Source organism: Pan troglodytes, chromosome 12, assembly GCF_028858775.2.
Source record: "Pan troglodytes isolate AG18354 chromosome 12, NHGRI_mPanTro3-v2.0_pri, whole genome shotgun sequence".
Taxonomy (NCBI): Eukaryota; Metazoa; Chordata; class Mammalia; order Primates; family Hominidae; genus Pan; species Pan troglodytes.
In genome coordinates, this window is record NC_072410.2 from 24,568,641 (window position 1) to 24,596,408 (window position 27,768).

Genomic DNA, 27,768 nt, shown 5'->3' on the forward strand with positions numbered 1-27,768 from the left:
CAATTTTATAAGACCATCCAAAGAGAACCACTCCTGATTGTGGTTTCCCTAACTTCAGAAAGCTGATTTAATCTGAACACCTAGAGCTGGCTGACATCAACAATGCCTCAGCACTACTATAGTATAAGCAACTAAAAACCATCACTAAATGTCAATGACCCCTTTCTTGAATCATCTCCCCATCTTTGTTTCATCCTGCCTATTTCTCACTAAAGCAAGTAAGATTTTGCATACGTATTTGGCCTGATTTCATGAGTAAAAGGCCTTAGTGACATTAAAATTCAGCATAAAGGGAGAGCAACTGAGTTTCTTTTCTCAAATACTTTAAGTTTAAAAAGCCAAAACCAACCCACCACCTAGGCTAATCTCATGGTGTCCTTTTGGTAGCTCTCCAAGTGCACAGGCGGCATACTGATTTTCACCCAGACCCTGGAGGAGAGAAACAAAGAACCTTATCTCGCTCCCTTTGGTCTCATTTCTCTCAGCCCACGGGCCAAGCCCACATGGGCAGAAAGGTGTGGTGACAATCAAGGATCAGGCCGTGGTGTCCTTGAGGCCCCCTGGGAGGGGCTCCTCGGCCTGGCCACAGCTTCTCTGTGCTATGGGGCAGGGTCCTGGGAGGCGTCCCTGGAGGGTGCCACAGAAGCATCCTTGAGCCCTGGGAGAGGGAGGGGTGCTGTCTGCAGTCAGAGGGCCTTCCTCTGTGCATGGGCTCTGCCTAGCCACTAGTCCTGCTGTGGAGGTGGGAGTGCACGTGAGTCACCACTACAGGCATTGGAACCACGTTACCAGGAGCAGGACCAGGAAGCTGTGTAATGGGAACTGAATGAGGCTGTGGACTCTGCTCTCTTGCTTTCAAATAAAGCAAACAAGATGGTCTTAGTTGAAGTGCACGCCTCAATGTGAAAGAGGTAAAGTGGCAAACATGCCTTTCAAATAATCACAGGCTGGACAGGACACTGCCCAGGGACTATTGTCACGCTGCCACAGCTTACACCACCCATGAGCTGGCGTTTGGTGACTTCAGACTCCCTACTGAAGGCCGCCAGGAGCTATAACACAACAGCCACCTCATTTATTTTAGAAGAGACAAGTGAACACACTGCACTTGGAGAAGTGTGGATTCACTTACAGGGGTGACACACAGGTGATGCCTGCCCCAGGGAGCCTGCAGTGCTCATGATGGTCTTACATTTTAGGATGTAAAGTGTTGAGTCTAGCATTTGCCATTCATTGCTAACCGCTTCTATGATTCCTAGGACCCAGACTCTGAGCTGATACTGAATGAGAAAAAGCCCGGGGTAAGGTCTGGGAGTCCTGGAGAGAGAATGAAGAGAGGTCGCTCGCTGCCTTTTGTGGTCGACTGGGTTTCTGGGCATGCATGGGTGTCAAGTTTCTGGAAAAGCAAGCTTCTCTAAATTCATTCCCATTTTTCTGGCCTGGTTAAAAAAAATCGTCTTCATAAACTACAGTGTATGGGGAACCAGCTGGAGATAGAAAGTGGAGGCACAACATAATGTGAACTGGAAAACAGAGAAGCTGCTGACCGTCCTGCACAGGGTGTGGGGAGTTTTTCCTGATCTATTTGGTTACTTTTACAGGTGGACAATTATCCTCTGCCCCACATGGGTGTTAAGGTTACACTTCATCGCGCTGCAGGGAATGCCATGTGAGGACTGAGGGGGCACCAGCAGAAACCAGAGCGCCCTGCTGCTCTCACAGCTCCATCCACTGCAACTGCCCACAAGTCAGGGATCACTTTTTTTTTTGGCATTTTTTCTTTGATTTTTTTTCATTATCAATCATATTTGATTAGTAAGAGAGAAAAGATGTTGGAACTTTAATCTGCAATTAAAGATACCATTTTTTAAATGAAAAATACTGTTTTAAAATAAATAAAAGTATGTAACTTTAACAGCCTTTGGTGACTATATGCATTAATTCCTTGAACCAGCTGAATGATCCTTACATAGTGAAGAGTAAATCTAAAGTCACATGCAGTAGGTGATCTTTCTGTGTCTGGCGTATGCAGTAGGTGATCTTTCTGTGTCTGGCATATGCAGTAGGTGATCTTTCTGTGTCTGGCGTATGCAGTAGGTGATCTGTGTCTGGTGTGTGCAGCAGGTGATCTTTCTGTGTCTGGCGTATGCAGTAGGTTATCTTTCTGTTTGACTTATGCAGTAGGTGATCTTTCTGTGTCTGGTGTATGCAGTAGGCGATCTTTCTGTTTGACTTATGCAGTAGGTGATCTTTCTGTGTCTGACTTATGCACTAGGTGATCTTTCTGTCTGACTTATGCAGTAGGTTATCTTTCTGTCTGGCGTATGCAGTAGATGATCTTTCTGTGTCTGGCGTAGGCAGTAGGTTATCTTTCTGTCTGGCGTATGCAGTAGGTGATCTTTCTGTGTCTGGCATATGCAGTAGGTGATCTTTCTGTGTCTGGCGTATGCAGTAGGTGATCTGTGTCTGGTGTGTGCAGCAGGTGATCTTTCTGTGTCTGGCGTATGCAGTAGGTTATCTTTCTGTTTGACTTATGCAGTAGGTGATCTTTCTGTGTCTGGTGTATGCAGTAGGCGATCTTTCTGTTTGACTTATGCAGTAGGTGATCTTTCTGTGTCTGACTTATGCACTAGGTGATCTTTCTGTCTGACTTATGCAGTAGGTTATCTTTCTGTCTGGCGTATGCAGTAGATGATCTTTCTGTGTCTGGCGTAGGCAGTAGGTTATCTTTCTGTCTGGCGTATGCAGTAGGTGATCTTTCTGTGTCTGGCGTATGCAGTAGGTGATTTGTGTCTGGCGTATGCAGTAGGTGATCTTTCTGTGTCTGACTTATGCACTAGGTGATCTTTCTGTCTGGCGTATGCAGCAGGTGATCTTTCTGTGTCTGGCGTATGCAGCAGGTGATCTTTCTGTGTCTGGCGTATGCAGCAGGTGATCTTTCTGTGTCTGGCGTATGCAGTAGGTGATATTTCTTTGGCGTATGCAGTAGGTGATCTTTCTGTGTCTGGCGTATGCAGTAGGTGATCTTTCTGTGTCTGGCGTATGCAGTAGGTGATCTTTCTGTGTCTGGCGTATGCAGTAGGTGATCTTTCTGTGTCTGGCGTATGCAGTAGGTGATCTTTCTGTGTCTGGCGTATGCAGTAGGTGATCTTTCTGTGTCTGACTGTGTCTGGCTCTTGCTACAGTGTACTACTGTATTCACAGCTTTGTGTCATCCTTAATTGGAAATAATAAACATAAGCAAGGAAATGGTAGGATTCTGCAAACTGTTTGCTACTGTAATTCAGGGACTACGCTTTGAAATGAAAGCAGAAAGTACATGTCCTATTAGATAGGTTTTTCTAGATAAGCCAGTTATAAAGCATGTTTTTTTCTTTTCGTTTGTCGTCAAAAGGAAAGGAAGGGTTAGCAGTACACTTAAAGAATAGTATCAAATATACAAATTCTCTTTAAACAGAACTCGTTTCTCTTGGAAACAGGGCACATGAGAGGTACAGGTGATAGATAGTTGTACATCAGAAGGTAGAGACGTGGTACAAGGAATTCCAGGCCAGCTAAACGATGCAGTGACAGGGCACCGTAAGAACATGTTACAAGCACTGAAGATGCTACAGGAGCTAAACAAACAAGTCTTCTTGGTGAAATAATTTGGCAGATATTTACAGTTCAGAAGAACAAAACGTCAAAATGTAAGGCATGAAATATTTCTTGGCAGACCACGGTTTGACACATTCCTTCTGTCCAGTTAGGTACACGGTGGCTGGACATGTTCTGGCACTTTTGTTTTTCTTGTGACTTATTAATTTTTCATAATGATATTCATTTGCAACGCAATTTGGTCACCAGGTATGCTATGCTCAGAAAGAGCCACACAATCAGTAAATTGGGGCTCAGAGCTAATAAAGGGATGGAACAGAGGAGGCTGGGGTCTAGCCTTAAGTCTCGGATGGGCACCAGGCCGCTCAAGTTCTTCTGGGTGACTACCTCCCGTGTTCCAATGCTGTGAAAAGGAAAAAGTTTGGGAGAAAGAAAAAGGAAAAAGGAAAGGAAAGAAAATAAAGAAAAAAAGAAGACACATGCGATGGATTTTATCAAAAAGGATGGGATAAACAAGAGAAACAAAAGATAAGGTTAAAAAAAAATGAAATGAAGTCACAATAGAAAGAAAAGATGAAATGCAGAAACGGGTATGAGAGGAAGACCAAAACAAAACCAGCACAGTTACAGGAAAAAAGGAGAGAAAGAGAAGTGAAAATAAGAAAAAATACTGCAATCTACTGAAAATAAACACATGTAGGTTGAACGAATGGTTTTCCATGTTCACTCTCTCGGCTGGCCAAGCACAACTCCATGCTGCCCGGCCATGCCCCCACATGCTGCACAGACAGGGATTTCTGAGAAGCAAGCGGAACATGAAGAACCATTGGGGGTTTGACCTTCTCACAGATGCCTGAGCAGGGGGTGGTACAAAGGATTTGGCCAAAGCTGCCTCTTGATCAACCACGCAAACAAAAACCATTTACCTCAGGTACCAACCAACCAAGCGCAGAGCCCCCACCAGCCCCGCCTCGGGTTCCAGGCTCAGCAGTGGCAGGCATGAGCGACTGCTGTTTCCATCTTTGCAAGTTAGGGTTCTGAAAGCATCCCCAAGGGTGGAATCCAAACAATACCACACTAGAAATTTGGGGCTTCTTCCCCCTCTTGGTGCTACAGAAGAACCGCACTGAGGTGAGATGGTACCTAGAACCACACGACTCTGGAAGCACATTTATGTCTGCCAAGTGGCAGCAGTGACACAGAATCAGAGGCCTGAGGACACAGCAGGCAGCCTGTGAAGGCTCCACTTGGAGATGGGGAGGCAGGAGGCCCAGGGTTCCTCTTCACACAGGGCCCTCCCCAGCTCTCCCAGAGGAGCCCCGAAGCCCCCATGGCCCTGCTGGAATGTGCCATTCTGAGAGGGCACAATTCCCAAGCTGCGGAGCACCGACCCACTGCCACATTCCCTGCCAGGAGAGGCTGGTGGGGCCCTGTGGCTACTCAGGAAGGCCTACTTCGAGGGGTTCAGCCCCAGGACTGGGGACAGGAACACCCCAGTGGCCAAATGTGTGAATCTCTTCCCAACTCCATGTTCAATGGTGCCACATGGGAGCTTGAAATGGGCCCTGGTAGAAGCGTTTATGCCACAGAAATGGCAAACATTACAGATCAGGGCTTTTGGGAAGAGAGCTGGTGGCTGAACATTTACAGCACAGCACTGGCCATGGTTCACCCTGGGCCTCCAGGAGAAAAGCCTGGGTGCCAGCTTGGCCCCCACCCCCTCCACCCCCACCTGCATGCTCTACTCTTCCGTCTGATAAGATGCAAGCCAGAAAGCCAGGAACCAAAATGTCCTCCTGCACCCACGGGCAGGGTGGAAGTTTATGCTGCCTTCTGGGGCCCTCAGCTAAACTGCAGGTACTCGGCACCCCAGCAGCCAGAGCTGCTAGCTTGTGACCCAGCCACCTCGGCTTGCAGCCGCCTGAACAGTACATGTCTTCCCCTCATGGGATCGTACCGAAAACAGAAGTCACCTTAAAACAAATGCCTGTGACAAGAGCCTCAGACCTGCAAGGGTTGGCTCAAGGTGGCAGTGAGCCATGTCCCCAGAGCTGGTGCGAGAATTCTGGGGCAGGCACAGGTAAAGTAGGATTGAGCTTTGTTTTGTTTTTATAACTTCTTTAAAAACTATTAAAGTGATACATGTTCCCTGTAGAGATTTCAGAAAACAAATAAATAAGCAAGTAAAAAAGACATCCATGATTGGAGGCAGGGGTGGGGTTTAGAAAGGAAGAGGGCAGGGTGGAGGGAATGCTGCCTGTTCCCACAGGAGGAAGGGCCTTCCCTTTGCCAGGCCCCAGGGCCCTTACTGCTAATGTGGAGAAACAACAGTCCTTACAGCTTCAGAAGCCTCACAAGAGTGACAGGAAAGACAGTGCCCGGCACGGGCAGTGCCTTGTGCACTCTGGGACACTGGGCAGGAGAGTGGCTACTGTGGGGACCATTTGGTGATCTGTACTAAAATTATTCAAAAGCCTTACAAAGGTGTATACTTTTTAACCTAAGGCAATGTGGCTAGGGGAATGTATAAGGATATTCACTGCACCTTTGATTAAAATGCTGGAAAACCATATACAGCTTAAATATTCAATGACAGCAAATTGGATAAATTATAGTGTGTAAAATGCGGCTGGGCATGGTGGCTCACGTCTGTAATCCCAGCACTATGGGAGGCCAAGGTGGGCGGATCACCTGAGGTCAGGAGTTTGAGAACATCCCGGCCAACATGGCGAAACCCCGTTTCTACTAAAAATACAAAAAATTAGCCAGGTGTGGTGGTGGGCATCTGTAATCCCAGCTACTCAGGAGGCAAGGGCAGGAGAATTGCTTAAACTCTGGAGGTGGAGGATGCAGTGAGCCAAGACTGCACCACCGCACTCCAGCCTGGGTGACAGAGCAAGATTCCATCTCAAAAAAAAAAAAAAAAAAGAAAAAAAAAGTGATAAGGTCTACATTTATTAACCTAAAAAATGCTCACAAGACTGTTATTTGCAAATATAATTACACTTGTTTGTGCATGTGGGTGTTTTTGTTCTGTGTAATTCAGGGACTGGTTGGCCCATGTGTACATACTCACGCCCATAGGCATGTACGCATGTCTCTGATCTAGACAGCATGTATCCAAATGTCCTTTATCTAGACAGTATGTATCCAAATGTCCGCAGCGCTACCTGTTCACAGTAGGAAACTGGGGGATTCTTTGTGGGAGGGTTCTGAGGAACTAGTGTAGGGGCTTATCTGTATTTTCTAATTTTCCTACAAGGATTTTCAATTCCTTATGTGAGTAAAAGTTATAAAAAGTGCTTTGTGCACTATACATCCTAACAGCTGTAACTGTAACGGCTGTCCTGAGCACACAACCCAAGTGGGCTAGGGGCAGGCGGATGGGGCCCTTGCGGGTCTGGGCTCAGTGACAGGCCTGCCATCGCACTGTGGCTCTCCAGGGGGCCACTTTGTCACTGGTCTCCTGAGGTCTTTGTGTTCAGAGGTGGTCAGAATGAATTGTTTCCGTTGAACTTGTTCGAGAGCCCAAGAACTGAGTAGAGGTCTCCGCATGGACTGTGTGCCTAACTTGGGGTGCCAGCTCCTGACTGGCCCTGATCCTGCTCCTTGCTGCCACTACCACAGGGATCCCTGTCCACCTTGTTCTCCTTTCTTCACTGGCTGAGGTCTGCAGCTCACCAGAATGTCCCCTCCCACCACCGTGCAGCTAATGGGCACAGGCGTGGCTGCCGTCCCTCAGCACCAGGGTCACACTGCACATCAGGCCTGAATGGCACCAAGGCTCCTGGGGAGCAGACCAGGGAATTAAAATTTTAAAAAGGCGCCCCAGAGCACCAGTCTTTGAGTCTCCATTGCTTCCCTGAGCCTGGGCAGAGGGATGGCGAGCTTTAACGGAGAGGTTGAGATGAACTTGGAAAGACAAAACGGGACAAAACGATTCCATTTTTACAAAATGCGCTTATCAAGAGGCAGGAGCTCACGCGTCGCTTTTGTGCAGTATTGTGAGAAGGTCAAACGGCAGAAACATACAGAAAGGATAAGAGAATTGAACACTTTAAATAATTTGGTGAGAGGACAAATGATACAGAACATTTAGTAGAAGTGACTGTTGGAAACGAGACTTTAACAGCATTGGTGACTACATCGAAGGAGACGGGAAACCAGGTTTCTTATCCTTTCTTTTGGTATGTGAGGTAGGGGGCTGCCCAGCAGTGCTTGAAACAAGGCATCGATCAACAGTAGACACTTTTAGTTCCGGGTTTCATTCTGCAAACACGCCTGCTGCCTCAGAATCAGAACATCATTAGGGTGAGGTCGCCAGAGCACACTGACAGCTCTCATGATAAAACACTCATTTGACACTTTGCTCATAAGAACAAATGGTGTCGACTGCTAGAGAAGCAGCAGAGCAGACCGATGCAACCTGCAGACGCGTTGCTTCACTCAAGTTTGGAAATGTACAGATATCAATATATACACGACGACAACAGCAGATGCCTGCTGAGAAAGCACTGGCCCTAAGTCACACCCACGGCCAGCAGGTGGCCAACAGGGCACTGCATGTCATGGCTGCTTCCCAGCTTCCCGTTTAGCTGCCTGACCCGTGGCTTGCCCACCAGTCTACCAGTTTTCTGGGCAGTCCTGCTCAGAAAGTCCTGCTAGCTGTTACCCCCCACCTTACCTTACAAGAGAACCCTGTCTGAATTTGATAGTGCCAATAGTTTGACGGGTTTGTCAAACTCAAGTGTGAAGGCTGGAGTCAAGGGGCTCATGCAGGGTAGGCCCTGCGGGCAGGAGCAGGGTACCAGCTCATCTGCAGTTTACACGGGCCGGGGCAGGCGGGGCGCGCGGCCTGGCTGCGGCACTCACCTGCGCATGCACTCCAGGGCCTGGGTGAAGACCTGCGGGGCCATGCCATGCTCGTGTTGCAGGATCAGGCACTGCTCCAGTGTCACCGACATGGCTGTACGGTCCTTAGCGCTCTTGCAGCTGGTGAACCGGACCCCATTAAGGCGGCGGCAGATCTGCCAACAGAAACATGGGCCGTGCTTAGAGGCGAGGCTCCACAGAAAGGCAGCACCCTTCACACACAGGAAAGGCTCCCAACCAGCCCAGCAAGGGCAGGGACAGAAACTCAACACCCAGGCCTGGCCAGACGCTCCAATTTTGTTCCCCAACTCCATGCCCTGCCAGAGCTTACTCTGGCAAGTCACTTACAGACACCAGCCCTTTTGGGGGCCTGCCGCCTGTAGGCCTGCCATCATCCCTGCCATCCCCCGTGTGGCCTGCCTTCTCCCACAGGACACTCTTTTGCAGTCCGCTGTCCCCTTCCAAACCATGCCTGGGCCCTCTTATCACGTTCAGCCCTTCACTGCTGATCCCTCAGGGAAAGAGGGCGGCAAACATGACCCACTGGGGAAGCCAGAGCCACTCTCAGGATGCCCACAGTCCTGGGCCAGGTCTCCAGGTCTCCCTGGAAGGTAGGGAACAGACCTACTATCTCTACTCTCCTCTGTCACCTGCACAGACGGGAGCAGCTCAGAAGTTGCACTGCCCTTTGGCCACCTCCTGACCACCAGCCCCACAGGCCTCCTCCCGCCATCCTTCCCCGGTCGCAGAGTTAATGCCAGCACACTTCCCTCCTCACAACTGAATGGCTCACAGAGTAGGGGGCAGGGCAGCCTCTGGACTGGGAAAAGGCCACCTGAGTGCACCTCCTCTCCCCATGGGGAGATTTCAGGGCATTTTCCCTGCACCTCTAGATACAATCCTAGGCACACAGTCACCAAATCCATCAAGCTCTGAAACAAGGTAATTTTTTCGTGTAAACCTGTGGCAATCTCATTTGGCAGCACAACCAGACCTGAGCTGATATAAGACTACTTGCAATCTTTACTTATCCCATTTTATGTAAATATTCATACTTTTCAGTGTGGCAATAATATGAGCTTGGTTGCAGAGTGCTGTCTCAGGCTCCCCCGAGGATGTTAAATCCTGTATGTATACCATGGTACACATATGCGATGGGCACCATATTACTTACATAAGTAAACACCAACTGTGTACCACAGTACTTTCTAAAACCTGAAAACCTGTGCATTCCAAAACATCTGGCCACAGGGGCTTCAGATAAAGGACTATGCACCTTATCAGATACTGCACTATGACACCAAGGCTGGTATTTAATGAAACATCATCCAAGTGATATGATGGTGGGCTCCGGGTATCTGTTGTATGCCAGAAAAATATCAGTGTCTCATCAACTCCTGAAGATGGCACAACACCTGCTTGTCAGGCCAGCAAAGCCAAAGAGCATGCCAGTCACTACCAGGATCATCACTAGACACGAACATGGTACAGTGCTAAGAACCTCGTCTAGGGAAAGGCAAAACAAAAGACCCAATGTTCAGGCAAGACAATCAGAAGGAGAACAGGCTTCTTCTGAGAACAGACCAACAAAAAGAAAGAAAAAAAAATAACAGGCCCTAAGCAGATAAGCAGACCCTAAGCTAATGGAGAGTAAATTAATCAAATTTGTAAAGTTGTAACTGACAAAGCAAGAGTGAACTTGGTATGTGCACTAAATTCTGTGGGCTGTAGAGTTCATGACCCAAACACATGATGGAAGCTGGAACTATAGGTTTCAAAAAGCTTTAAATTCATAGATGCTGCATCCAGAGCTAACGTGAGGTTCTGGAAGGCAGGCAGGGATGGCCAGTGATGCATCCTTGCCCAAGAAGGCACTGCAGTGCCAGGCTTCCATCCCAGAGGGACACCAGCCACTTGTCGTGCACTGCTGGGTCTCCACATGAGATATAGGCTTAGACCTGACTAAAGATATTCCAGCTATTCAGCCAGGGACCCTTTATTCATACACACAAACAAAAAGAAATAAGAGCCTGAAAAGGACAGCAGCTCTGCTCAAATTGGGGATGGGAGGACTCAGTACCTGAGTGGCTGGCACTGCTGCCCCACAACCCCTTATCCCCAGGGGATGCCTGGGGTTCGGTGGACAACGTGAGAACCCATGCAGCCAAGGGTCTCTGAGAGCCTTGCACCTCTACACTCATGCTTGTTACCCTGAGATCTCTACTGGGAACAAGAAATACAGGACTTGATGGACTGCTTTTCTGTTCTGGTGACAGGGGATGGTCAGTTGTCCCTATACTTAATGATTTTTCTATTATATGGCAATAGACAGGTAGAACCACAGTTCCCAAACAAGATATGCACAAGGTCTCTGCACTACTCGTCTGTAAACTGCCTGTGTGTGTATTCCAAGGAGAACGAATCAGTGAATGCACATCCCCCACCACTGTTCAGACACCTAGCTGTGTCACCCTCTGCATTCTTTTTTTTTTTTTTGAGACGGAGTCTCACTCTATCACCCAGGCTGGAGTGCAGTAGTGTGATTTCGGCTTACTGCAACCTCCGCCTCCCAGGTTCAAGCAATTCTCCTACCTCAGCCTCCCGAGTAGCTGGGATTACAGGCATGCGTCACATGCCTGGCTAATTTTTGTATTTTTAGTAGAGATGGGGTTTCATCATGTTGGCCAGGCTGGTCTCGAACTCCTGACCTCAGCTGACTCACCTACCTCGGCCTCCCAAAGTGCTGGGATTACAGGCGTGAGCCACCGAGCCCGGCCACCCTCTGTATTCTTCGTGTCCTGTGGGAAAGGCTTGCTTTTCACACAAAATCTCTTAAGGTACTTAGGTAAGAGGCTGTCACAGCCTGGCCAGGGGGGTTTAGCAACCCCCCAGGAAAAATAAAAGTAGGGAGCCCCCTCTGTCCTGCTGCAGAGACCCCCGTAGCCAGTGTGTGCCCTGCCCTACACCCCGCTTGCTGGGCCTGGCCTGAGCAAGCAATGCCAGATGAGGCCCCAAAACCAAGAGGATACCTCAAAAATGAGGCCTGAGAAACCTGCCAAACTTCCTGTCACTTTGTGCTTCAAAACGTGTTCTGTTATAATGAAAAGATTTAGAGGGCAGCCGGGCCCAGAGAGGGGAGACCTGCAGATTGATCCACCCCACGCTTCCCACAAGGATAAAGTCTGACCAGCTGAGGAACTCAAAAGATGGAGGGGAATGTTCACTCTTTAAAGCTGAATTCAACAAAATGGTATCAGCAGCCACAACTGTTAACAAACCCAGAAGTGGAGCACATTCAAAAAGTGCGGCTTCATGAAGCCCGGCTTGAACACAGGACTAATAACCAACCCGAAGTGGCGGCCATGCACCATGAGCAGCTGAGACCGTCTGCTGCTGTGGAAGAGACTCGGGGCTGAGAGAAGCACCTTCCTGACAAGACGGAGAGGCACACTTCAGAGTGAGCTGCTCAGGGAAGCTGTGGAGGGCTGGACCCTCTGCTGCTCGAGCTCTGTGACGAGGCGTGGTGGCTGAGGTGTGGTGGGCAGTGCAGTGCCACCTCCCTCCTGGGCTCACCATCCCTCTCCTCAGGCCCAGGCAGGGAGCGGGAATGCCACTGGGGCCATGTGTGCCCGAGTCCCAGCACTGGGCAGGTTATGCTGCTGTGGAGAAGAATTAACCTCGCCCCTCATCAAGGGTGAATGAATGACCAGCTATGAAATTGGTCTGTTACCCAGGCTCAGAGCAGTGGCTTGGAATTCCACATGTAAACTTTGGAGAAAATATGAGCAGGGTAAGTGCTTGGGAAAATGAGGAGATCAGAGGCACAATGGACGATAAAGATGGTTTAAAGAGACCTGAAAGGTCACATGGCCTCCTTCTGACCCTATTAAATGATGCAGTAGACAGTGGTTTTCAGCTGGTATCGATCGCCAGGCTTCTGAGGGTGACAACTGTCATCAGCCTGGCTAGTAAATGCCCCAAGAGATGGACTGTGTTAAGCTTATCAGAATTCAGGCAGCCCCAAAGGAATGGACTCTGTGAACTGTTCAGTCTCTTTCAGAGCTTCAGAACGTACTCAGTGACTCCCTCCTCTCCCAGTATGGAGAGCTCTGCTCTCCTGCTGAGATTCTACTTTGTAATGTTTCTGTCATGACGTTCAGCTGTGGGCACCGCAATAGCCTCCTTTTCCTCTCTGTAACCAGTACCTCAGCAGCTTGCCAGAGAATGTCGACGTTCTTATTCTTCCGGGCATGCACGTTCTGACCCAGAAACCGCAGCAGCTCTGGCAGGCACGTCTGACTGCGAGACCGAGGCAGGCCTGGAAGAGAAAAGGAGTCCGTGGGAGTGGGTGACGCACCCAGGAACTCCCCCGGCAGAGGGAGCCCACCCAAGTGAGCTGCTGGGGCACACAGTGGTAAAACAACGAGTTCCCGGTTGAAGAAGGGATGGAGGTGTTTGGGGATAGGACATGGCTGCTGGTGTGGTGAGCACTTAATTTCTTTTACTGCCACCTTCAAAGGACATTTCCTTCATCTCCCTTCAGTTCTTCTGAGGGGCTGGGAATGGCCACCGAATCACCTACAGGACTTCTTGTAAATACCCGTGCCTCCCGCACCCCTCCCAGATGAGGGAGTTAGGAGGGAGTGAGAGGGATCCAGCTGGTCGTCAAAACTTCCCGAGGGTAGAAGAAACTGGGGCAGTGGGTCTGAGCCATTGAGCAGGCCTGGAAACCTTGGGAGGGATCAGGAAAGTGCAGCCTCCTCCAGGGGGCCCTTGGCCCATGCCAGGAGAACACATCTCTGCGGGACCCAGGGAGGCCCCTGCTCCCACATCCTAACAGCTCCTCCTCCACTCTGGCAGTCTCCAGGCCCTTCCAGGACCCCTTGGGCCTGAAGATCCATCAGGTCACCTTACCAAGAAACCCCAGACAAAACTGAGGAAAAATCAACCACTCCTGGAAAGGTACTCTGGGATTTTCAAACACTGGGATTATCAGAGACAAAGAGAAGAGCCTCAAGGTCATGGCTAAGGAAAACAGCCACAGCGCCGGAATCCCCGAAGCCAAACCAAGTACATGGCAGCACTTGGGATCTAACTGCACACCTGGTTTCCACCACACAGCCTCGCCCTGGCGTACACAGGTCCTGTGCTAATTACTTCACGTTGCTGCTGAGTGCTCCACACCACGCCGGTCAGGGGACAGGGCAGAGACAGAAAGATGGAAAGGTGGCATCAGCTGAGACGGAAGCTGTGGGAGCCCAGAGGAGGGGAGCTTAGCCGGGTCAGGATATTTGCCCTCTGGCATAGACAGCACCATCTCACCTCCCAAGATGCACTTTGGCTTCTCGCTGGCTGCCCCTGCAGCCCCTGCTTTAATGAATACCTGTCCACTGAGGAACCACGCAAAGTTTGGGGGTATTCAGCTGGTGGGCTCCATCTCCTCAGCCTCAGAGACCAGCCATCCTGCTGAGGGGAGGGGTACCTGGGTCGCATCTGCCCCAGCTTCCTGGGTCATGGTCCAGTCGACTGGTTCCTGCCTGCATGGTCCAGCCTGGCTGCTCTGCTTCCGGAGGCCTCGCCCATCCTGGGCCTTCACTGCCTATTGTAACAGCTCCCCGAGCCCTGGAGACTGCCTGCCCTCTAAGGTGATAGGCACAAATTCCCCCTTCCTACTTACTGCAGCCGCTCACCACTCCCACTCCTCCAGGCCTCAGCACGCGCCCCCTACTCCCTCCCTGCTCACCTTCGTGGCTCCTTGGCTGGCCCTGCCGGTGGGCCCATCCTCTCCCCTACAGCAGTCAGAAGATGCTGCCTGGGCTTGGCCCAGCTCCTGGGGAGACTTGCCCTCCATGCCTCAGTTTCCTCACCTGCCAAGTGGGTGTGAAACCGGTGCCCATTTCCCAGGGCTGCTTTGGGGATCAGATTAGAGAATCCACATAAAGTGGGTAGTAGGGGGCCCAGCTTGTGGCGAGCATGTGACAAATCTGCTGTTTGAACTCCGGTCCCTGCTAAAGAGCATGAGGACACCTTCTTAACAGTTCTGACGTCCATGGCACTGATGGCCTTCAGCTGCCAAGTCCTCGCAGGACCTTGACTTCATGCTATGTTTACCACCCTGGCTGTGGCACGCAGGGACCACCTGGGGAGTTTCTGAAACCCTAAGGCCCAGGTCCTGCCCACCACACTCTGGGGTGGGGCCCAGGCATCTGTATTTTTCCAGGCTCTCTGGCTCCAACTGCATCTGTGCCAGTCACCTCCACTCCCCTCAAGGCCCCGGTTCTGTGCTCACCTCTCTCATGTTGAGCAGGACAAGAACACCTGTTTTACTGGGGAGACTGAGGCTGCCCAACCTGAGCATATTTCCTCCATTCATGTCCCTACCTTCTCTCCTCCCTCCTTCCCTCCCTGCAAGGGCACCCTCCGCCTGCCCACTCCAGGGCCTGGTCTGTGACTCTGGTGTCCTCTTGCATCTTCCAGCCCTGTGTGTTCTCCTTCCCTCGGACCTTTGAGCACTCCCATGGCCCCTGCAGCTCCAGGGTGTGTCCCACCTGCCCACAGCCCCATCCCTCAAGTTGCTGACAGTCTTTGGGACAAAGTGGTCCATTCCAAGGCAGCACCATTTCATCACCCCTTGATCCCTGGCCCAGCCCTCACCACAGTGAAACTGTATGGGAGAGATCACCAGCAGCTCCTTGTCTACACATCCAGAGTCTGGCAGCGCCCCACACCCTCCTGGCTCCTGCCTTCTTCCTGCTAGCCTGTGATGCTTTCTCTCGCCTTCTGTTGAGTCCCTTCTTCCTCGCTGTCCCCCAGAGCAGGGGCCCCTCCAGATGCTGTTCCAGCCCCTTCTCGTCTTGTCACTCAGTGGCCTCAACCACCAAAGGGCTCTGCTCTGTGGCTCCACATCTGCACTCCCCACAGGTCATTTGCCCATGTCATCAGCTCAGCTGGGGCCAGTGCTGCACTAGCTGTCCCCTGTAGCCCTGTGCCTCTCTCATCAGCGGGACGGCCCCAGCTGTTGCCGGCAACTCCAGCATCCTTGCCCAGAGCCAGGTCTGTCAGCTCTCCCAGCAGACACAGCCCTCACCTCCCCAGCGCCAGCTGCACGTGGCCGCTGAGGAGTGCATCCTCAGCCCAAACTCCCCTAACGCCTCGTCCCTCTCTCCACGCTCACTGTCACTACCAGGCTGGAGTCAGAGTGAAACAACATCTCATCTGAAGTGTCAAAGCCTCACTCTGGCCATCAGCGGCTTGCCTCCCCTCTTCCAATCCAACCGCACACTCTTGCTAGATGAACCTGTGAAGAGGCGTCTTTTTTCCCACTGCTTCCCTGCTGAACACCACTGAAGCCACGACTTCTTGGCCCAGCCCCGGAGTGTTCTGCATCACTCTCTCCTAGCAGGACAGCTTCAGCCACAATCCAAGCACATGGGCTTCAGAGCCAGGCACCCCTTTCTTCATCTGGACATGGATCCTATCACCGACCCATAGGGCTGTTGTGGATTCAGCGTGGAAACGTACGTAGAGCCCAGCCCAGTGTCTGGCACATCCGTGACCTGTGAAGGTTCACCAGCAGTACTGTTTGACTATCTCTAAACTCTAAGGTCTACCGTACCGTCCAACAGGATGCAGATGAAGCCTGCCCAATGCAAAGCCCAGCCGATGTGGGTTCCCTCTTTGGAAACCCCCATCAGAGGACACTAGTGTAATGCAGAGGGGATGATACCTTCTGACGCGTGGCGCCCCCAGTGGCTGTGGCAGCGCCTGCACAGAGAGGCCGGCACTCTGGGACCAGCTTTCCCTCCAAGGTAGGGTCCACCCCTCATTCGCCATCGGATCCTCTAGCACTTTACACACAGCAGGTCCTCAGGGAATATTCACTGGGTTGAACTCAAGAGGGAATTCTCGTAGACAGTGCTGTGCAGCTCTCGGTTCCTCCCTTAGTTCTGTGGCTGCAGAGCCCTAGCTGCAGCATCTTCACTGGAGGGCACGCAGAGAGATGACTGTCACCATCTCCACTGCCTCCAGGAGATGCCGAGATGGGGCCACCTTGCTCCCAAACACCCAGCAATGTTGGCCCTGCATCTTCCTCTCTAAGCACCACAAAGGGAGGTGAGTGGGCCGCTCACCTGGCCGAGGCTGGGTCCTGCCTCTGTGATTCCCCCAAGTCCTACCAGCAGGTGCACAATGCATGCCACCAAACACATCGAGTGTCAGTGACTACGACAGCATGGGAAGGAGCCATGTCACATAGGCTAGTAGAGAATCGACAGCAAAGAGATGAATGAGGGCCACAGCCAAGGGAAGCTTCTCTCTCTCTCTCTCTCTGCGTGTGTGTGTTTAGGGAGAAAAGGAACAGTGCACACACATGCACAGGCATGCACTCACAGAGGCAGGGCAAGCCAGAGCTCAGACATCTAAACTGATAAAAAGACGAGTAAGTGAAACCTACCATGACTGAAGAAATACTTACAATCCTCAGGCAAAACTTCCTTAAACTGCTCAAAGTAGGAATTTAACCGCACCAAACTCTCCACGTTGATGACTTCTTGTAAAGACGTATCGCCAAACCTTGGGAGGTTATAGGGGATGCCATTAGTTGGCTAATGTCACTTTCTTCTAACATGAACACAACTGCATGGAAGCTAACTATGCTGATTCTCTCAAACATTTACTATGCATATCTAAATTCTAAGCCACTCTCCCTCTTCCGAGCATAAAGGCATTTCTACAGTGTTGCTGATCAGTTTAAATGCATTCCATTGGCAGGAATCATGTATCACTGTTACAGGCGTGCCTGAGAGATGACCAGAACATGATGTGGTACAGATCCTGCGCAGCACAGGATCCCCCCTCACAGCCATTTGGCTCAGAGTCCCTGGTCTCCTCCCATCTGAGGCACTTAGGAGGGGGGACGGCAGTGAGGTATGGCTGAGAGGTGAGGATGCAGCCCTGTACTCCAATCTGAAGTCACTCTCTGTGTGCAGAATGAACACACCTGACTGCCAGCCCCTCCGGGACTGACATGAAGCCCTTGCCCTTTCGTCATCGTGCAGGTTCACCCTGATCACACTCAGTGTGCTACAAGGAGCATGTGCCAAATGCCTAAGAAACAAAGCCATAAAATGCCACCTGCAAGGAAGGCACAAGGTGATCATTAGGAAATGCAGGCTCTGAAGTCCAGGTCCTGGGCCCCAGTGCAGTCTCACACATCCCTGCAGAGGGGCCTTCCGAGCATCAGCTTCTTTGTGGCCCGAGAGCATCCCTCAGAGGGCAGGATTCCCTCCTACGGGTCCCAGCCCATCCACCCCTGGTGTCCACAATGGCCTTTTCTCTAGACGCCTGCTCCCTTGGGGGCCATCCCTGACTCTGGGCCTGTGGCCTCCCCTCTGAGGGCTCTTCCCTCAGCTTATAAACAAGCCCAGCGCACCAGTGACCTCAGGGCCAATAAAGAAACAAAGTCAAGAACCTGCCCTTTGCAAGTCCTCTCTGTCCTCCACCCTCCCCTCTATTCAATGCACCTGGCTCTGGCTCAGCCCTCTCTAGAAACTGCTCCTGCAAGTCTGTGGGATCCGCAGCTACTGGATGCAGGCACCATCATTTTCCCTCCCCTGGGCCACCTCCCTGCTGGGGCTCCAGTGAGGCTGCGCCTCTCCCTGACATAGGCGCCTCCAGCTCTGCTCACAACTTTGGGGCTTTGCTTCCTGGGCTGGTGCCCTCAGTCCAAACCCAGCTCACCACCTGCCTCTGGACACGACTCTCCTGCCAGTTTATGAGCTCAGTGGGTGGGTCTGTCTGGTGTACTCTCCTCCCACTCAGCCCCAGCCCCAACCCCACTGAAGACCAAACCCTTCCACTGACCACTTAAACAGTTCCCCAGCCTACCCCTCTGCAGAACACCAACACTCCCCTGGCCCTGATCCAGGTTCCCACCTCCGGCCTGGACTCCTCCCAGCAGCCTCCTCCTCACACTTGTCCCCTTCATCTCCTCCCAGCATGTGCCAGCGAAACGACCTACTTTAAATGTAAATCTGATTGTGTCCTGCCCCACTGAGAGTTCTTCAGTGTCTCCCAGCAATGATACCATATTTCCTAAGTTGGTGTGACCCTACACCTAGGCGTCAATGGACATCAACCACTGGGGTTGGACATCAGAAGGCCCAGCAGGAACATGGCATATTGTTCTGGAAACCAAATTTCCTTCACAGCAAGTGCTTGAAGATCTCTGTTTAGACTACTCTACACATATCACATGAAGATAAATGACAACACAGGAATCATTCTCATGTACTAGTGGAAGGCCAGTAAAGGGTACATATACCCAATCTACCCTATCTCCTCACACACATGTGCGCACACAGGCACACGTGCACACACAGGCACACACAACTCCCCTCTGCAGTGTGGCAAGTGACCCTGGAGGGCAGTTGCTTTTAGGTTCAGGCATGAGTCTCAGCCTGGCACACAGAGCCTGTCTACCCCTACCTGCCAATCCCTGCCTGGAACCTGGTGCCCCTGAACTCCATGCTGTTTCTCCTCGCCAGGCCTTTCTTCAGTCTTCTTAATCTGACATGTCTCCCCTCCACCTCATCATCCACCTCCTATTCACAATTCAAAGCCCCATCCCCTGCAACTCCAAGAAGCCTTTACAGACCCCCTAGACCTTGCTGGGTGCCCTGCCCTACTCCGGATCCCACAATGCCCTGTATCTGTCTTCATCATTGCATCCATGTCTCTCTCTCTCCCACCAGCTGAGTCCCTGAGGACAGAGACCACCTCTGGGTCACTCTGTGTCCCTAGCACCAAAGACAGTGAGGTGCACGGCCATGATGAAAATGTTGGCCAAAGGAAGGAAGGATGACAAAGTCTGTCCAGCACTTAGAGCCTGAAGAGGGGTAAGTACGTTTTCTTCATCATCTCCAGGGCCACCACACCCCCGCAGCCCCGAGGGGCCGGCACGCACCTCTCGGCCAGTGTCTGCTGCTCATTGATGCCCACGTTGAAGAGGACGGGCTGCACTCGCAGCAGCATGCCACTCTGGATCTCCCGGGGCAGGGCGTCAAACAGCGGGCCCGGCAGAGGGACCCGCACGTTAAACCCGTCGCTGGAGAAAGGTGGAGAGAGGGAGAGCAGTGTGAGGCCAGAGGGCCACCGAGCAGGCTGCAGTGCCCAGGCTGGCCCTCTGGCTTAGTGATGGCCAAACTGCCAACCACAGACCTTTAAGGGAGTGGCACTAACCTAGGGGGCTGTAATCAGAGCATTTAACAAAATGAAATAGGATAAAAAATTCAGAAGAGTACCTTCCCTGAGATAAACAAAAATGAAAACCGCTCTCTGGCTCAGAGAATTTTAAACCAACACTCTACCGATTTCCTGTGATGACGGGCAGCATGTCTGCGGAGGCGCTGGAAGTGGCCTGAGTGACTTTGAAGGTCACGTTCCTCAAGTCCATGATCCCAAGGCTCATGTCCTCCAGCATTGCCAGCTCCTCCCCTGGACATGAGAGAGGGGCAGGGCTGTCAGGCAGAGGGCTCTGCTACTCTCCCCAGTCTCAGCAGAAGGCAGCCAAGCCCAGGCCTGGCTGTGACAGGAGGGGTGCAGGTGTGGCTCTGGTGGAGGGGGAGTCTCTGAGCCTCTTCCCCTGCAACTCACTCCTCTGTGAGTCAACAATGCCTCTGAAATCCCACAGCCACATCAAAACATGCGTCTGGTGGAAACACGCGCCATCCCTTCCCACTATTTCTTGGGCAAGCACCAGATAGTAGGGAGGGAAACAAATACATAAACTCAGAAAGCAAAGCCAGCTCTTGAAACACGAAATGAGACGCTAAAGCAGCTTTGCTATGGCCAGACCCTCCCATTACACAGGGCTTGATATCTATTCGATGTCCTCAATTTCCAATGATTAACAAATGCTTTCTATCACCTTCTCAGAATAAATAAATAATAAACAAGGGTAGGAAGAAGAGACCCTTTTTAGAGGGCAATTTGGAAATATCTATTAAATTTAAAAATATTCCTACCCTCTGACCCAGCAACTCTCCTTCCAGTCATTCAGTAGCTGCAGAAACAGGCCCACAAGTGCCTCATGCACAGATGTCACTGCTGCACTGGTGTTTCAGGAACAACCCAAAGTCCAACAGGAAGTTACTGGTTAAGTAATTAGCATCCATCCTCAACCAGCAACAACAACAAACCAAGGCGTGTGCATGTGTAACTGCCAGGTCTGCCATCTGGTCTGCTGTTATATATTTTGGATTTATTTCAATAAGCACGCATTACTGGTATAGTGAGAAAAGTGCCTAGCAAGAAAGGATGGAAACCACACACGCAAGTGGGGCTCCCGATCCTGGCCCGGGCGCCTCACCGTAGGTGCTCAGCAGGCTCTCGAACTGGGCCAGCAGCCCGATGGTGTAGAGCTGGCGCAGGAAGCCGTCGTCATGCAGGCAGTTCCTCAGCTTAATGATGAAGCCGCAGATGAGGGCGGTCAGCTGTGGGAGCGTGGGGTGAAGAGGTTCAGGGTCAGGTGCCTGCTCACCAAATGGCAGTCAGATCATGCCCAGCCCCCCACCGCCCCATTCCTCTGCTGCCACTGCTCAAAGGGGCTTCAGTGGCACCTCCCGTCCCTTGAGAAGCCCAGGTGGGGCATGCCCTGGCCATGGGAAGACGCCCAACAGTGGGCTTGCTATTTCTGTCGCTCACCAAGTGGGTTTGGTTTTTGGCCCAGCTTCTGACCTGACCTATACCTGGCGTTATTCCTAGGCTGGAACTTCTGGAAGCCCATAATTAATTACTCACAGTGAAAGGGTCTATCTACTCACAGAGCCATGCCACCCCTGGCTGGAAACTGAGTTAGCCCCAGCAAAAAACAGAAGTGAGAGACAACATGGTCACTCAAAGTTTCCTCAGTGGGAGATTTTCTATGGGATGAAACAGGACTCTCCAGGATGGGTGAGGGAACCTGTAGAGAACCAGCCCAACCCCAAATCACTGTTCACTTTACTAATTTGATTACTGGCAACTATTAAACTTGTTACATTCATTTCAAGGCTTCACTTCTCTCAACAATAAGAGAGTCCTGCAACAAGCTGCAGAGCTAAGGCACCTACTGTTATACGAGCAACGTTTGCACTGACAGCAAATACCTGTGTTGCCCTCACTCAACCTCTGTGCAGTAAAAAAAAAAAAGGCAGCAAAGAAGCCTGTGCCACCCATGCATGCCCTCACTATCTCCTGGGTGCAGAATCGGCAGACTCTGCAGGTGCCAGTTCCTTGGGAGAAGCAAGCATGGGCTGCCAAGGTAGTTCTCCTGACTGTTGAAATGTAGACCTCTCTATTAAATAACCTTTAAAGCACCACCAGGAGGAAATATGGCCATCTGGGGTCTTTTACAAGTGAAGTGAGAGGGAAGGGCTTCCTAAGCCTGTCTTTTCTGAGCTGAGAGGTGCCCATGGTCTCCCTCGGGGTGCTCCCGGGGCCTACCGTCTGGCAGAAGACCACGTCACGGCGGTACTGCAGGCTCAGGTAGGTGGCTATGGTGGGCGCGCTGTCCTGCATGAGCAGGAATACCATGGCCTTCTTGGCCTTGTCACCCATCATGGCCACGCAGTCGGTGAGAGTGGTCAGCAGCGGGTAAAGGGCCTCACTCCATTCACCTGGGGCACAAGCGAAGGGGTCATCACAATGAGAGAGAGATTTTAAGAATTAGGTTCTGGCAATTTAACAAGTCACCTGGCCCCTAACCACTGCAGTCCTCCCACTCCCCCATCTCCACCTCATCTTCCAGCTCTGTCTGGAACCAACCCAGTCTCTAGCCCTCTAGCCCCAGCTCTTTCCAGCAACCTCAAACACCAGTTCTACTCCGGTACCTCCAACACATGCCTGGTCTCCTGAACCTGTTGGGGACCCTAGACAGAAATACTCAAGACAATGCCTTCGGAGGAAAACAACAAAAAAGCTTCTGCAAGTCATGACGAGGCCAGAAAATGCTCTGTCCCCAGAGGCCCATCTCCTTCCACAGCCCTGTAGCACCTCCACCCGGAGAGGAAGGACACCCAGAAAGGTTCTCTGTGATCTCCCTTCTCTTGACCTGGGTATAAAGTCAAGTCAGAGACTCCTCTGCCCTTGCCAAGCCTTGTGTGCAACTGTGTTCAATTCTTACCCCTGCACACCTGGAGGAGGACTATTCCCCACAGCTCCCAAGTTTTCAGCCCTCAGAACGGCCCCACCTTGCACTCACTTCCTTCCCCACCCCCACCTTCCTTCCCCAGTACTATTTCTAGCTTAGTTTTCTTTTAGGAATATAGGGAAACTTTGACCCTATACCAAAACAACTTTTTAAAAATAGAACCTCAAGGGAGAAAAACAGGGTGAAAGATATTTTGGGTTTTGACTCTTTTTTTCCTTCCTATTTAGAAGACATTTAAAAGAGAAGACAGGCTCTCATTAAGGTTATATTTGTAACAGGTGATTAAGACCAGAAATAGGCATGTGACCATCACCACTTGGTGAATCCACCACACCAAACATGGTGAGAAGTCATGGAGTGAAGCCCAGGCAGTACATGCCCCTTAGGGTGAGGGTTCGAGCCACAGAATGCGCCAGGCCATGTCCCGGCACGGCACTCAGGGAAGGCCATGGGCTGTGGGAGCTGTGCGGCTGCCAGAGGATAAACTCTGTCTTAGATAAACAGAATCTCAGAGACCGAGAGAAGGGCGGCTTGGCCCTGTTCTCTCAAGCTGGATGGTTAGCACTTCACTGAGAAACCAACCTAAAGAAATACTGAAACATATAAAAGAATTCCCTACACTCAGTGTTTGGTTAATGCAAATGTTTAAGTATATGTAGCAGCTCAAAAGTTGGAGGTGGCCTAATTGTACATGCAGGCACGCTAACTGTTTGTGGACAGGATTTCTATCTGTAATGGAAAAAGCAGGCTTAAATTTAGCAAGTCCACAGCAGACAGGTCTTAGCAAATGAATCATGGTGACGAAGGACACTGAACTGAGAGGTGGAAAATGTGGAGGCCCGGCCCCGGCCACTGCTGAGCAGAGGTGACCACAGGCAAGGCCCTCGACCCCTCAGCCATGTGGGTCCTTTTTTATAAACTGAGAGAGAGGCACTAGATAATGTCCGAGTCTCTTTCCTCCACTAAAGTTCTCAGAGACCATGTTTTTGTTTCTTTGAAGAATTCTGTTGAATGTATGCCAATTATATGAAGTGCCTATTAAAAATGCCAAAGGCAAACAAGTTTTTCTCGCCAAACGGTTTGGGGAAAGGCAGGCAGTCATTAAGACTATCCTTCTCTAAGAAGTACATGCTCTTAAAGCAAATGTTGCCAATTTTACTTTGCTCTTCTAGCTATCATGCATATCATGAAAATCATGATTATTTTAATCTGAAAATGATCAAAATATACAACTGGTCTTACTTGACTAAACAAGCTCTCTCCATACAACTTTTTCACTTTGCCTATATCTCTTTAAACTAAATTCCTAGGAGAACGATTGCTTCGCTACATTAGGAAAAAAATGAAAAAAAATTGTAGTATAGGAAGAATGGCTAAAAAGCACTAAGATGTTTGTCCTGGAAAAGAGGAGATATGGAACTTGGTAGAAGGTGAGTGTCGTTATCTGCCCAGAGAAGGGCTCAGACATGCCTGGAACAATTTTTTAAAAGTTCAACCAAAGTGAGTTTCTTGGGCAGTAACATGATTTCCACGCAGGATCTAGTGAAGTAAAGGCACCTGGGTCACTGGAATCGGTGAAGGGTTTATACTCTGCCTCCTTCACTGACAAAGCCTTGTTATGAGAAAAAATCAGCTCAGTGAAACAATGTCCTGAGTGACGTCGCTGACCCACGTTTTTGTAGAAAACTCCTTATCTAGTTCCTAACCCGTAATGTTCGCAGACCGGTAGTGAATTCATGGGCCATACTAATTTAGATAACTTTGAAGAGCACTTTCAAATCCGTACTTTGCTTCTGCATTTTCCCCTCATCAGTAGGGGAGGGAGAAAGGGAGAGTGTGTGTGCCTTTGTAAGTGTGTATATTTTAGCCCAGATTAAATGCAGTTCTCCAGGAAAAGCCAAAAGAACTCCTTGCAAGGACCATTTTAGTCCATCAGCATCAACTGTGAAAAAGCCATCAGTGCTTCTGGAAATGTCCCAGCTGACACACAACAAGGAGGGCTCTACAGGCCAGGCATTGTCTGTGTGCTGCCCGGGGACCCATGAGACTTCCCATTAGTTCTGCAACCCTCAGGAGCCCAGAACTGAGAAGACCTCCTGAGCTTCTGTGGGGGCAGATGCACATGCCACCAGCCCTCTCTTGGCCCTAACTGCTGGGTATGGCCCCAGGCTTGAGCACCACTGAGGCTCAGGCGACAGCCAGCTCAGTCCGAAGGCACTGGCCTGCCGTGGAGGTCAGCTGAGGCACGGGCCCGGGGAGGCAACGGAGGAGGAGACCAAGGTCAACTGTTTGTACATCTACCAAGGCCTCAGTAACCTTGAGGGTCCAAGGGGGTGGGGCCCAAAGCCTGCTCAAAGCGACACTGACTTTTGGGGAAAGAGAAACTGTGAAGGGGCTGAAAGCAAACTGGGAGAGTATGAGGTGTCCAATCAGATTAGCCCGCCAACGAGCTAACTTCTAAGAGCGTCCTGGGGTTGCTGCCAGGAGCCGCCACACTATGCTGACTCATGGGGCTGTATGGGTGGACAGGCTTCACTAGCAATGCACAGGAATAGCTTGTTAGCCTGGTAAATCCCACAGTCATGGACTCGCTACATTCTAGACATCAACAAAGTATCCTGCTGTCTTACATTTATAACCAGTCAGAAATATGCAAGCAATAGACTGACCATGCAGCTGATTTTTGGAATGTAAGAAAAAGAACATCAAATCATATTATTTGGGGGACTCATGCTCAAAACCACAAGCCATACCCAGGAAAACTCAATATGAACTAGATCAGGGGTCAGCACACATTTTCTGTAAAGAGCTAGACAGTAAATATTTTAGGCTTTGAAGGCCACGGGTTCTCTGCTGCAACGAACTCTGGCACTGCTGCACAAAAGCAGCTGCAGACAATACATGAACAAGTGGGCAAGGTTGGTTTCGAACAAAACATTATTTATAAGAGCAGACTGTGGACAAGATTTAGCTCAGAGCTGTAGCTTGCCAACCCCTGAACTAGAACCATAAACATTGGTTTCTACATGCAAAGGAAGCAAAGAGATTACATTTCTGGTACTAACTGCAACTGAGGCCCATAGCAATGTCTGGTAAGAATTCTAAAACTGCACCCAGAAAGTCCAGATGTGTACCTCCCTACCTCAGGTCAACCACTTCAGGAAGCCCAACGCGCTCATCTGTAAAGACTTTAGAATGTAAGAGTAAAACAAATACATGTGGTAGTCTGCCTCAGGCCACAATTTCCTCAGCCCAACTGGTCTCTCATCAAACCTGCGAAAAGTGTTTTATGCCTCACAACGAAGGAGGTCCTGGAATACTTTCCCAACTCTGGGATCATAAGGCAATCTTTTGTAATTTAGCTACAAAACACTACCTGAGTATCAATTAAAAGGGCATCAGCAGGAGCCTTGAACGGAAACCACGTACCTGGGCTGGACTCTTCAGGAGGGGGACTGCAATCTGCACAGAAATGGAGGGCGACATGGATGATTAAGGAGCAGCACACAGTTCAAACCAAGCAACTCAATCTCAGAGCAGCTGCGTCAGCAGCTTGCAGTAAGGCGGCTAACCAACAGAAAAGAGGTCTGGGTGCCTGGCTGCCTCTTCCCCAAGAAGGCTCACGAAAGTACTCTGGCTGCTCCAAGGCAGCCAAGCCCTCTCAGTGGTAAACAATGACAGATTCCCCAGCTTAAACATTCATGTTGCCAATAGTTCAACATAAAATGCTCTTCGGGATGTGCGATCTAGCTTATTACAATGTGATAAATGCCGCAGAAAAAAGCACCCACATAAATCACATTGTAGTGGCGGAGCCCCGCGTTGGCTTGCGGCATCTGGAAGCAAACTTGTAAGGAGAGAGACTGACCAGTACACGGCGTGTTCCACGGTCAGTCCCACTGCTCTGATTCACCGGGGAAGCCTGGGCTCAGGATCAACTGCTGAGATCCAAAGTGTTAAGATCCAGGAATGAAACCAGTATACCAAAAAAAACTCTATGCCAATCTCCCAAATTTAAAACAAATGTTAAGTTTTGTGATTTAGGGGTAGTCTCCAATTAGAATGTCCCTTCAGGTCCTCAAAGAATACCACTTTTGATTCCATTTCACCTATACTAAGTCACACTGGGATGTACTTACTTCAATTTCGTATTTCCCTTAAAAACCAAAATTTCTCATTAACTGGGTGCACCATCTAAGAGAAAACAAGTTTGAAAAGGAATCATGGAAGAAAACGTTTATGTTAATTTATGTCTGAGCTTTTCAGTTCAAACAATGTCTTCAGGATGTGGAAATGAGGTGGTCTCGGATCCCCAAGAACAGCCAGAACCAGCTTTATGGGGATTTTACAACCTAGGTTGTAAAGAAGGGGCAAAGGATCCTTCCTCTCTAATCGTCTTTGGAAGTGACTTTTCAAACTGGCAAAGGGGAAAGAGAATACAAAGGCATCAGCAAGTTCAAGAGTTCGACCTCTTCGTTAATCCAGATGCCCTGAGACCATGTTGCTAACAAAGATAGAAACCCACAGTGATATAGAACTGTGGCTCTTACATATTAATCTGCTAATCAGGTTATGTGAGGCCTTGAAAAAATACAGATTTTTGCCTCCCCATAACCCCTCTTCTAGGATTCTGAGCTTATGAATGAGGAGGAAGGTCTAGGAGCCTGTTTTATGAGCTTCTGTGGTGATCCCAAACAGCTAGGTTGGGACCATTCCTGTGAAGGCATCAGGGATTAAACCCAATTTGCTAAATTCATCTTTCAATCAAAGGGGAGAAAAAGGGGGTCTTCTCTGGTACTCCTGGAATAATGGCTTGTAACTTGTCTTAGGTCATGGAGTTGAGAATAGGTGACCACTCTGGACTTCCTCTGTATACACATGCAAATTCCAGCACATAATCTCAGGGGTACAAGAACCTGGGTGTACCCATAGACCCCAGACTAAGAAAAACTTGGTCTGACCATCTCTTTGGGTATGAGGAGAGCAACAGAGTGTACAGGAGGAAGGCGGTGGGGCGGTGGAAGCCACCAAATCCTGGTGGGGCGATAGTGGTGCACCTTGGCAGGCGGGGGTGGAGGGGCATGGGAGACTTTTGGAGAGATGAGAAGAAG

At 50.3% G+C, this 27,768-nt stretch overlaps 1 protein-coding gene across 23 annotated transcripts in view; it reads right to left on the reverse strand.

Annotated features, from left to right (window-relative positions):
- INPP4A (inositol polyphosphate-4-phosphatase type I A) overlaps nt 1-27,768 on the reverse strand; it is a 146,485-nt gene that overhangs the window by 5,672 nt on the left and 113,045 nt on the right. For 7 of the 23 annotated variants that reach the window (XM_003949861.5, XM_009442945.4, XM_016949064.4 and 4 more), the window contains 8 exons: nt 26,087-26,119; nt 21,952-22,124; nt 20,837-20,960; nt 19,836-19,962; nt 19,433-19,573; nt 16,943-17,040; nt 12,675-12,787; nt 8,470-8,624 (listed from right to left, as the gene is read on the reverse strand). In XM_003949861.5, coding sequence (XP_003949910.2) covers nt 8,470-8,624; nt 12,675-12,787; nt 16,943-17,040; nt 19,433-19,573; nt 19,836-19,962; nt 20,837-20,960; nt 21,952-22,124; nt 26,087-26,119 — 964 coding nt within the window. Of the gene's footprint in view, nt 1-2,854; nt 3,217-3,451; nt 4,001-8,469; nt 8,625-12,674; nt 12,788-16,195; nt 16,450-16,942; nt 17,041-19,432; nt 19,574-19,835; nt 19,963-20,836; nt 20,961-21,951; nt 22,125-26,086; nt 26,120-27,768 lie in introns of those variants that run through there. The other 16 variants (XM_016949054.3, XM_054678682.2, XM_054678683.2 and 13 more) reach the window with 8 other exon arrangements.